This window comes from Pteropus alecto, unplaced genomic scaffold, assembly GCF_000325575.1.
Source record: "Pteropus alecto unplaced genomic scaffold, ASM32557v1 scaffold177, whole genome shotgun sequence".
In the NCBI taxonomy this organism is placed as follows: Eukaryota; Metazoa; Chordata; class Mammalia; order Chiroptera; family Pteropodidae; genus Pteropus; species Pteropus alecto.
This window is the reverse complement of record NW_006442207.1, coordinates 5817723-5830007: the sequence shown is the minus strand read 5'-3', so window position 1 is coordinate 5830007 and position 12285 is coordinate 5817723. Positions and strand designations below refer to the sequence as shown.

At 43.3% G+C, this 12285-nt stretch overlaps 1 protein-coding gene and 1 pseudogene across 1 annotated transcript in view; one reads left to right on the top strand and one right to left on the bottom strand.

The window, feature by feature from the left end:
• The first annotated feature begins 4433 nt into the window (after positions 1-4433).
• Positions 4434-4552, top strand: LOC112470212 (annotated as a pseudogene).
• A 979-nt stretch (positions 4553-5531) lies between these two features.
• GPAM (glycerol-3-phosphate acyltransferase, mitochondrial) overlaps positions 5532-12285 on the bottom strand; it is a 30868-nt gene continuing 24114 nt past the window's right edge. Inside the window, 3 exon segments of the mRNA XM_025039178.1 lie at positions 5532-9384; positions 10086-10144; positions 11400-11589. Of these exon segments, the coding sequence (XP_024894946.1) occupies positions 9268-9384; positions 10086-10144; positions 11400-11589 (366 nt within the window). The 3' untranslated portion in view covers positions 5532-9267.

Here is a 12285-nt window from a genome sequence, read left to right as displayed (position 1 = left end):
AGGCTGGAAGGGTCCAGCAAAACAGATTCTGTAAGAATTCCCGGACATGAAACAAACTTTCTCTACAAAATGACTCGGTTATTTAAAGCGCAACGTAGCTGTGGCCCTGTTAATACCCTATGGTCCCAGGATTGAAGCTTTAGAATGATTTATTCAGTGTTTTGGAGGAAAGGGGACACCTCGTGACCCCCATCGGAGGGGCCAGGGCCGCGGCCCCAGTGTGAGAGGACAGGGTGGACAAGGTGCTGTCTCTCTTCCCTCCGCGCAAGAGACAGACTTTTCCAACCCAGTGAACACAGCAGAAGAACTCAAAGTGAGCCCAGCTGCAGCCTGCCTTGTGCTCGAAGTGCCTCCCAAGCAAATGCCATCTGCGGATTCTGTTTCGATGTTATTTGTTCTTTCTTCCAGACATGAACCCACCAGGGATGCCGAGTGCCTCCGCTGGGCATCTGTAAGACAGAGCAGAGCGCTGAAGATCAAGTCTAAAAACCACCCCCGCCCCCAGCTTGCCAGCAACACGACCTTGAGTCATTGCTTATGTTCAGGTTCCAAGTGGGGTCTTCAGGACCACCACCAAGTGGTCGGCATGGGGCCTGGCGCACGAGATGATAAAAATACTATCATATTGTTGGCTCTTAAAGAGAAGGAAGAAAGAAGTGGACCACTCCAGATAGCCGGGCCGCAGTCTTAATAAGTGGTGGACTTACATGCGAGGCTTGATCCGGGCTGCCAAAGATGAGTAGATCTTCTGCTCGCCAAAAATATAAAAGTTTATATAGAGGCCTTAAGTGGGTTCATTCACTACGTATTCCAAACGAACGATCTCAGCAGCACCTTACTCACTCAGGGCTGCGATCTTGAAACAGCAGCTAGTGAAGGAATAGTAGCCAGACATAAATTCTGGGGTCAGGGAGTGGGTGAGGAGCCTCCCGCTGCAGGAGCCAGCACGCAGGTCAACCAGTAGTCTCACGCTCCATGACTTCCTCTAACGCATGAGCTAACCGTCGCTGAATTTGGGCTCTGCACTTAAATCTGCGATAAGTGGTAGCAAATTCTAGCCATCTTCAACCTTAAAGTCTCTCCTGCTCAACTGTGTGCAAAGAGCACAGTCTAAGAGGAATTCTGTGGAATCCTTTGGGCTCATCGTATCACCTCGGGGAACAAGGTTGCCCTCTGTTTCCTACAGGGAGAGCCTCACAATGGATTCTTGAAGAGGAAGTAGGTAGAATGAAGGGAAAGAATCCTTACATTCTGTTGCCCCTCTACTGGAAAGACATGCCCCGATCCTCTCTGCCTCTGGCAGCTGGTCCAGGAAGAAGGCAAAGTTTGTGAACCATCAGAAGAAGTGCGTCGCCATGATCAAGAGCAAGTTTGAACTCTGCCTTGGCAGAAGTCTTCAGCAAACTACTGCACCCTGAGCCTCGGTGTCATTTCTGGTACGATGGGGCCAACAGCACCCACCCCAGAGGACTGAGCTGAGGCATATAAAGTGCCCAACACAGTGCCTCATTCTACACACGCAGGTATGAGCCCATCTAGCACAAATTGTTTTGCTGGAGCCAATGAACTTCCTTCCAGTTTCACATCGTTATATAATTTTCCAGGATCCACACCAAACACATGGATTACCTCTACTTCACAGGATGAGAGCTTGATCATGCTGCTTACTTGTTCACGTGCCATTTGGCTAGTAGTCATGGGACTGAAAAGCAAATCATGACGCTTCTGTTCTAGACTATCATCGACTTACCGTGCAAGTATGGGCGATGTCCTCCTGTAAAACTCGAAGGCTGAATACTAGGTAATTCCTAATTTCCCCTGTTCAGATAAATGTTCTATCCTAAACAGGAAGCAGAGAACACCAAATACCATGCAGCTGCAAGTTTAGACTCTATAATCATAAATCTTATTTCAAAAAAAAAAAAAAGAAATACAAGATGCATTCATTCTTCTGTAAAACTCGAAGGCTGAATACTAGGTAATTCCTCATTTCCCCTGTACAGATAAATGTTCTATCCTAAACAGGAAACAGAGAACACCAAATACCACGCAGCTGCAACTCAAGCTTACAAAACGCATTCATTCCACTTAATTTCTTTTTCAAAAATCCATTGCGAGGCCGTCCCTATACAATACAGAGGACAACCATGTGCACTGAGGTGATGTGACTGGCTCAGAGTCATCTACACACGCACGAGAGAGTCAGACCCAACCCCGGGTTCACTGCTTCCCAAACCCCATGCTCTATCTGCTACATTCCTTTTATTAAAAATGATCATAACTGATTTGAACGGCTATCTAAAACTCTCACACAGAACAAAACTTGGGCTAGCCTTCCTTTTCATAGACCAAGGGCTGAGAAGCACCCAGATGACAAGTCACATCACGCAGGAGCCATGCTGTCATCTATGCTGACAAGGCTCAAAGCTCCCATTTCCCAATGTAGAAGCATCTTGACATGTATAGAGGGCCCAAGCACCAGTTTGGTCAAGTTACCTTGACGGTGTTAATCCATCTCTCAGAAGCCATTTCAGAAAGGGTGGGGGACCGTATCTTATAACATATCACAATTTTTTCTTCCAGAAAGACTCCACACACACACACACACACACACACACACACACACACACACTTTGTTTCCTGAGTACGCTGTGCAAAACTGTGAAACTCCAATTTTTCACCAAGGCCATGTGGCTAGAACAGGGGTTCTCAAACTTTATGTGCTTAGAATCACTAAGGGCTTATTCAGTCAGATTGCTAAGCATTGGGGTGGGGCCCAAAGCATTCACTTTTCCAACAAGTTCCCAGGTGCTGCTGATGCTGCTGGTCTGGCAATCACACTTGAGAACCACTAGTCTCCAGGGAGCAGCCATATTCAAGCCCTCCTTGATCATGGCTCATGCTATTCTACTTCCTCCTTACAAGGTGAAGGGAGACGGGCAGCTCTCTTCCCCACGATGCACCTCTAGAATCGTACAAACGGAAGTGGGGACGTTTTTCTCACCCCTTCAACAGAGAACTCGTGAAGCATGTGAATTTGGCCTCAGAGCATCCGAAAGTACTAGAAGAGGTGGGCTTCGTGGGGTTCCAAAAGCAGGGAGAGATTACATGGGAAACATCTGGGTGGTTTCTCGGCTGTCTCCTCCTCGATGCTAAAATTGGTTCCAGAAGCAGCAGCTAGATGTTTATATATATTTCCTTACAAGTAAATGTGAAGATGGTTGAAGTTCTCAGGTAATAAACACACACACACACACACACACACACACACACACACACGTATACACATACATACTAGCTCCTTTGCCAACTCTAGCAAGACTCTCCATGACTGGCAGCTGCATCTCCCACGGATACAGTGACCACATAATCTATTACCCAAACGTATACTCTTCTGAGAGTCAAAGGCAGCATTATTATTAATCACGAAGGGACCACTGCAGGAAAATAAAGATCAGGTATGGGATCAGCCCACCAATAAGACCCCAGAAAGAAGCAAGGAGGAAGGTGTCTACATCTGCCCTAGCTTATTCAGCTGCCTCATTTCTACGAAGTTCTGTGTCTTGGCTGCGTAAGCTGACTTTCAGCAGGCATTGAGGGTCTGTCTATATGGGATCTTCTCCTTCTAAGTTTCAACCAACCTGCAGTATAAAGTGGCAAGATGTTTTCCCAGAAGGCTGGAAATCCATTTTGTTCACTCGGTATATGTCATACGTAGCTTTTACACTAGTACCGAGCCCACTGATTGGCAATGCTGGCCCGTGTTGACATAACGCTCTCCTCAATATGGGTTTGGCAATGCACCTGACATCACGGGCTGCTGACTCAGATGCCCATTGCCCCTTTAAACATTGCCCAGGGGTCCTCATCAAAGCCTTGCTTCCAGATGTCATCCCTGCTTAACTCAGGTGAGCAAGGTCAACCTCCTCCCAACGACAGGAGGCCTCCGGCTCCTGGAGGGAATGCCGTGAATGGATCCTTTCATTAACTTTTTTCCTAGGCCGGAAAACATGAGCTGGCAGCTGACAAGATGGAAATGCCCCCAGAGAGGCAGTTTATATAATCCATAGTCTGTTGTACCGACACGTAAAAATTGGGTGTTTTCATATTTAAAAAAGTACAAGTTTCGGACAAAAATTGGTTGTCTTTTAATCAGAGGATCCGGCAACAACGCTAGGACCATCAGGTAAAGGGTGAGAGGCAAGAAGCGTTGGAGAAGAACGAAGTCATGAAAGAGATTGAAGAGACGAGAGGGCCGTGGGAACTAACGGAGCGAAAGCAGCATCTCAGTGAGAAGCCAGGCCGCGGTGCGGACATCACGGACGCTGGGACAACAGTCGAGAGAACTGCTTTGTAATGGTCAAGGAAGTACATCAGAATTTTACTAGATACACATGTTGAAGACGGACTGCGAGGTATTAAAATAGGGAACGGTCTACGGCCATGCCACCCTGAACAAGCCCAATCCTGTCTGATCTCGAAAGCTAAGCAGGGTCGAGCCTGGTTAGTACTTGGATGGGAGACCACCTAGGAAGACCAGGTGCTGTAGGCATAAAAAATAAAAAAAAAATAAGGGATTGTAAACTGACAAAGTCCTTGCAATCTGTGAGGTCAACCAAGATTGCCTTGCCTAAAAAAAAAAAAAAAATAGAAAAGAAAAAAGGAATGAATGGGAGTAAAATTAGCAAGTACAAGATTAGCAATGTTAATCTCTAAACATTACGAGATTAGGCTTCAAAATCGACATCCACTTAAAGAGAGTGAGTGGTTGTAAAAGTCAGAATTTTGCTCTGATAAGGGAAGGTCATGTCTGGGGGCAGCAAGAGAAGTTGCTAAAACAAAAGAAAGGATAAATGCACAAAAGGGTGAGGGCGTGGTCAGGGCAAAGACATCCTGGAGGAAATCAGAGTTCTGATAGAGAGGCCAGTTGATAGAGAGGCCAGCGGAGAACAGATGGGGTGGTCCTGGGGGTCAGGTTCACAGCCATGTCATACACCCAAAGGTCATGATGGCATCGCGAGGCAAGTCTTACCACACCTTCCAAAGGGCACACTCTTGAGAAAAGGCTGCATCTGAGCATTTTTGAAGGATCCACAGAAAAGAGTGCTCTAATAATATACTTGCCTTACTTACTAAAAAAGTAAACTGATATTTTTTTGAGCAATTGTTATGAACTGGTGGGGAAAACCCAACACTTCAGTACATACTTTTATAAACTTAAATATATAAAAATATGACAGAAGCAACAAGTTTAAAGGAATTTTTACAGATATCCAAAGAATAAGTCTGCGAAGTGAATATTTACTAAGAATAGCAATAGCTAAGATGTAGATATCTACATCTTCAATGCTTGATCAAATTTGAAGAGCTCTGAGTTAATAATAAAATCATGCACTGCAGCTTCATGAATTGATATAAGGTTATTTCTTGCATGCATTTTAATAAAGTTCTATGTCAAGTCAAACAAGAACAATTGTTTGTGTAATGAATTATTTAGGGAACTTTTAACTACAAATGCAAGACATCGAGAATATATTCATTTTTTGGTTTATTAAAACAAAACTACACTTCTGTGCTTCTTACAATACATTAACAGGCATAAAAATCAATCAGTGTTTCCAAATGTGTTGCTCACAGAATCACACAGTATTATTTCACAGTCCTTTATAGTAATTCTTTTTACAATTTAATGTTCCTTTGTACAACAGGCAAATAGTTTAACACCTTCCATCAAGGCATTTCAGAGCTTTCGATGCTTAGAAATAAAATCAAAAGTCTCTTTCAAATGCAATCATTAGTTTGTATTAAACTAAAATGCCAAATACCAAGTCTCGAGTTCCATAAAAAGTGTTTTAAAAAACAGATTTACATCCTGATTAAGTCTTATAAATTTCAGTGATAGGTCCTGTCATTTCTAAACGCTAGAATTATCTGTGGATAAAAATCTACATTCAATTGTGCGATATTTTCTTCTAGATCTGAATGAAAATCTTCATTATTTATCCCATTTAATCTCTGTGTTAATTTTGCTACTTTCAGTGAAAAACCCAGGATCATTGACGCCTGATCTTTCCATCAAAGGAAAGAGCTCCGACCACCTATATTATTGTTTTCTGTGCTTATTGTCTCCAGGGGAGAGAATATACATCCATTAAAAGTAACATTTGATTGTACAAAATACTCGAAAACTCTGACTCAGTGCCATCTGTTAGTTATTGTTTTGTCCCCTTAAAAAACTACCTAACCTAGTGTTTGCCAAAATGTTTTCCGCAGGATACTAGTGAGAGGTTCACAGATGTCCTAAAGGAGATAATGGTCCAGGGGTCACAAGTTTGGAAATGCCGGGTTAAGCAGACTTAGTTCCACAGGTCCTGAGTCCTTACTGCGCTAAACTGCACTATGAGTCTCTAGGAGAGAGGATCCAGCAACCTTTTGTCTACGAAACACTTGCGAACATCTCACAGAGCACTCACATTACATGGGGAATGATGGGAACGCTTTTCCCCTTCAGGTGACTGGAAATTCCACATCTGAGCTTATGTTCGTTGCAATCCCCCATGAATTTTCTCCACTCACCCTCACGACTTCAAGAGACATCATAGATCTGAGAAGGAAGACTCAGTACTTTCTCCATTACTAATCCTACACATGTCATATCAGGTCCTTCTGTTTTTCTTAAAATTTAAGAAAGCAGAAATTTCTTCCCCTCTTCTGAATTACTTAGGACACTCTCATTTTGAAAGAGTGCAGTTTCATATTGCTTATTATTGGGATTTTTTTTTTTTTGTCTGTTTTTGTTTTTTAACTTGACTCACAGTCTTTCCCTGGAGGGCATGCATTTCAGTTTTAGAGAAATGCAATAGAGTAAACTGTAATAAATTATTTACAAGCACCTAGTTTGTTTAATTTTACATGGAAGCCATTCGCTTTTGGAAAACAATGAGAATAAATCTTTAAGCAAAACAGTGCTATGTGGAAGCCTTACTGCGATGATGTATGTGTTTTCGGTAATGAGGCACTGAAGAATGAGTTGTGCTAGAATTAACTCAAGGGTCAGCTTGTCTGGATGAGCATAACTTTGGTTGAGATTTTTCTTCCTTAAAAATAAGGTTTTCAAAGCACCAGTTAATTACAAAAAGCATGCATATTTATTCTCACAGTGAGTTAAGTGGCGAGAGAGCTCGTGAATCATACATTGCAATCCCCAAAGCATCTGATTAAATTTCTAGAAAACAAACCAGATGTAAGGGAAAAATAAAGCCAGAGAAGCCATTGTTCTCTGCTCAAGCTGGCAAAGCAGCAGCTCTTAGCAGAAGTCATAGGCAGGGCAGCAGCATCCATTAGGAAGTCCATCCCAACCTTGACTTTCCAGATAACTAAGGGAGAGTTTGAGCAATTCTTGATCTTTAATTTAGAGGATGTATAAAAGAGACTAGTGATGTGTTTGCTGGCCTAGGTAAGGAACACCCGAGGAAATAAATAAGCCTCCCTGTGCGTTGCCCCAAACGCAGAGCTCCAGCCAAAGGAAGCAGAGTCCTTTGGCCCTAGTTAGTAAAACGGGATGCGACAAGGTGAAGATCCCACTCCCCACCAGAGCTGCCACAGCACTGACAACGGCTTAAGGGGACGTGAGTTCCTATTAAGAAAAGATAGATTTTAAACAGGGAATTTGAGAAGAGTGGACAATCACAACAGCACAGCACTATATGAGTTTCCAACGAGAGGTTTCATACAACGTGAAATATCAGTCAGTAGCTTTCCATCTCCCAACACACAGAGTATTCATGAGATACGATTAGTGTTTAAAAATCTAAGCTTATGAAAGTACAAATTTACTTCTCAGTACTTTTATATTAAATTCAAAGACTGTTGCAATATTCATCAGGAAAAATCCCTCATTCCATAATACCCTGGAGAGAAGGAACAATGAGCTATTAGAAAATGTTTTAATATTACATGATCATTAAGAAATCACCATAATTACCACAATTAACTAACACTATGCTCCCTGCTCACAAAAAGGCACCTACCCATCATGAACAGACAAGTTTTCATAATTATTTGTCAGTACGTAGCATCAGGGTTTAGGCATATCACCCATTAAATTTTTAAAGAACCATGGTTTTTCCTCAAAGCTAAATATCCACAGATGCCTCAGAATATTTACCAGTCAGTGGGGCCACCACACATATTGCACAGGTTGTACACGGCACACCTCAGGCAGGTACCAATCACCTGGACTAGGTGCAGTGCACAACCTGTATACAGTACCTGTGAGTCCTGGGTTGAGAGCCTACAGCCAGAGCACTGTCTGCCAACACAGTCCATCAGGCCAAGCTAATCAAGTTAGGACAGATGCTATCTGGTTGGAGGGTCTCCAAGAAACAGCTGTACCTATGAGAGGCAGGTGCCACCTGAAGGGTGGGAAGAGCTACAGACATAAAACAGAAGTTGCTCCCGAATACTTGCTGGTCATTTAAAATTCAATGGCACTTTTTTATATGAGCAACATGTGTCAAAGTCAGTTTTCTGGCCAAGTTTACCTTGAATTTTGCCAGGCAAATTTTCTTCCTGGTGTTAGCTGTTGGATCACATTAAATCTCTTCCTGACCTAATCGAATATTGTGTTTTCACGTAGCTCTTTAAACACTTTCTAAATCTGACCGCAAAGGATGGCATAGTGAGACCTGGGTGTGAAGCATGCTAGCCCATCCTTTTGTAAAGCACTTTGGGATGAAAGGTGTTCCCATTTAAAATTTAGCTACAATCTAAAAAGATAAAACTAAAAATAAAAAAGCGGCAAATGGATGACTCAATTATTTTTAAAGGAAGCATTAACCATTAATCAGAAAATATACCAGTGAATTCCCTGACAGCTTAAGTATATTATACAAGATTCGGCTCTAGAATACAACTACATTTTTGTGTCCTTCACAGTAATTAGTCCTTAACAGTTATACTTAAAATGTAAATCTTTAATAAACTCAAAAATAACTTTCTGAGATTTTGTTTTGTGATCTATTGATTAAGAATTGCAAGCAGAGGCTGAGAGCCCCCCCAAAGTGTTATCTGTAGGCTGCTATGTCATCTCAGGTTTGGGATGGGCACAGATCCACGGAGGGGAGAAGGCACTTGTCTTCCAGGAGGTCACATCAGGACAGGTCAGGCCCGACCACACAACGGCACCTTCGACTCTCGAGCCAGAGGCTGGAGCCTACGAGGGACTCGTCCCATGCTCGTCACTTGCCAGAGGTGCCCCGACATAACCTACAGCACCACAAAACTCAGAATATATTCTAGGAGTTTTTGCCGGTTGCATTGAGGTAGAAAAGTGCTGCTGAGTTCTAAAACAGACACTCTCTTTTGTTTGGTCTCTTTGAAAACCTAGAGAGAAAGTTCAGATTAAATTAAACACAAACCAGAAAGAAAGGGAACATATCTGTCAACCAACCCTGACCTGTGTCCTAGTCCCCAAAAAGCAGTAAGGCATATAAAGCCGTATCCCAGCTTTAAGTACATGTACGCGTGGGCATGTATGAGTGTGGGGTGGGGAGATTATGGGTGCAGGTATGGTGTTTTTTTGGGAGGTTGGAGTTCAACCAGTGTACTATGCTCTCAAATTTATGTTGGAATAAAGTCACAAATAGTCCCTTACAAAGACCACGAGTACCTCCATGGAACTCATGTCCCACGTGACATATAAAAGTAAAAAATATCTGAGGCTACTTCTAGCGATACTCATCAAAACACAAGAAAATAACTGAAAATCTTATGGCATACTCAACATCCCTACCAAATTGTAGTACCATCTTGAAACACATTGACACCTATTATATATAAACAGCTTTGGAATGAAGATGGAAACTAGGAAAATTCTGGAACATTCAAATAAATCTGTACTGATGGGCCTCACCTTCAATATCCCCCTCCTCTCCAAACCCCAGAAATGCCTTCGTAATTAATCCGGCAAAAACTGCTTTTCTCAGGGTCCACCCCAACACCAGGTGGTTCAAATATACTAGATCTAAACAGAAACAGAACAGAAGTAGACACAAGCTTTTATACCATAAGCGGTGGACACTTACCCCGATATCCTTAAACATTTTCACAGCATTCTTCACAAGACAGTATGTGGCACTTTCAGCTGTAGAGAAAGGATAAGACCCTGTCACATGTTTAGGCCCAGGAAGACCCCAATATCCACAGTCAGAAAGTATGGAGGCTTTGAAGAGGATTAGAGCCAGTCAGCAGACTGGAGTCAAGCTCCATTTCTGCTACTGGTGACCTCAAATAATTGGCTGTTTCTTTAAACCTACTTTGTCATCTTTTAAGAGAGAGAGACAGAGACAGAGACAGAAACAGAAAAGGAGGGAGAGGGAGAGAAAGGAAGAAAAGAGAGAAAGAACGAAGGAAGGAAGGAAGGAAGGAAGGAAGGAAGGAAGGATTGGATAGGAAAGAGAAATACCTAAAACATCTAAAGATCAAATGAGTGTGTAGAAATTCTTTTAAACCGCACAGTGATGCACAGATGACTCCTGCAGCAGTGGAACCAGAGAGAGCACAAGTCTAGAGGTCGGAAGAGTTCCAGAGCCAGGTCTCTCCAATAACTAGCTATGTGACCTGGGGTAGATTCCTCATCGTTAAAGTGAGGTGACCCTATCTCTAGACATCGATCCAGATCAGATCTCTACGTATCTCTAGAGATAGATTATCTCTAGATCTCTTCTGTCTCTAAAAATTATTGATTCAAAGTGGTTTCAGTTCTAAAGCCTGACTGTATAAGATGTTATTCCCATCCCAGTCACACTGTCCTATAACAGACAATACCGAGTGCAGGTTGTGGAGCAGCTAAAACAGACACTGCTGGTGGGAGTGCAAACTGATACACCGCTTCGGAGCCACTTGGCAGTACCTACCGAAGCGGAACATCCACACCCTGGGACTAGGCAGGTCTACTCCGAGATATACACCCAACCTACTGAGGACACGCGTCCACCCAACGGCATATCCAAACATGTTCATAGCAGCACTATTCACAGTAACTCTGAACTGCAAACAACCCAAATATCCATCAACAACAGAATGAACAAATAAGATGTGTTAAATATTTATACAGTGAACAACTACGAAGCAATAAGAATAAACAAACGACCACATATAACAACACGTACGAACCTCGCAAATCATGGTCAGTGAAAAAAGCCAGATATAAGAGTAGTTAACTATCTCGCTCAATTTATATAACATAAATAGATAACGGTAGTAACCCCTATGGATTACTGGTGAGAGGTGATCAGGATAATTTTGCAATTTTCCCCCCCAATTTTCTATAATTAGCGGATTCCTGTAATCCAAAATGTCATAGCTTTCAAAAGAAGCCAAACTAGTGACATACGTACCATATACCGCAACGTTTCTTTCTGTTCTGGTGAGCAGGTATTTGTGCAGCTTTTGCAGGTATTCCGGCTCGGGCACAGGCCCACTGAAGTTGTGAATGAAGATGGCAGCGGAGCTATAGGCCTCCAGCAAAGGCCCCAGGAGCCTCTGTAAGAAGGTGATGAACTGCTGGTGTTCCTTGGACTGGCTCACCTGGGAGTGCGAGAGCGAGAGGTCAAGTCATGGAGGAGGGGTGGAAAAAACGGCAGGCTGACGGAGGAGCTCCCTCGTGGAGCCAGTGACTTGAGAAGACGCCCTCTCACTGGCACTCACAGGAGCAGCCTGCTGTGCCACGTGCACAGAACCTCTGTTGGAAACAAAGGCTGGTTTTTTGAAATGCATTCTATATTGTAATCATGGACGTTGACAGTATTCGAGATCTGCGTTCATTGAGCAGCAGAAGCTGCCTAGAAGAAAACGTCACACTTGAATGGCATAATGATGACACATCATCATCACTAAAGAAAGCTGGTCCTGAGGTTAGACCCTCCCGGGTTTGAAGCCTGCTAGACAGTGCTCAAGTGTGCAAAAAGGTCAAGTGTGCACATGGCAAGACCACCGGGATCATCTAAGTCATTTTGAGTCCCCGCTTCCTGCCACCCCCACATGTCCTCGTGCCCACAGTCTGGCAGAGTCGGGAGTGATGCGGTGGTGATGGGTGATTTGGGGTGGGGGACTCTCGCTGTACCCACTCAACACATATGCATCTTCAGATACGCCCCTCTGGAGTGTGGAGCAAAATCGCTGCCCCATCTCAAAACTAATAATGCCCAAAATGGAAAACAGTAAATGTCATCTGGAACCTCTAGAAGCCATACCTCCTGACTCTGTGTGTGTGTGGGCGGGGGG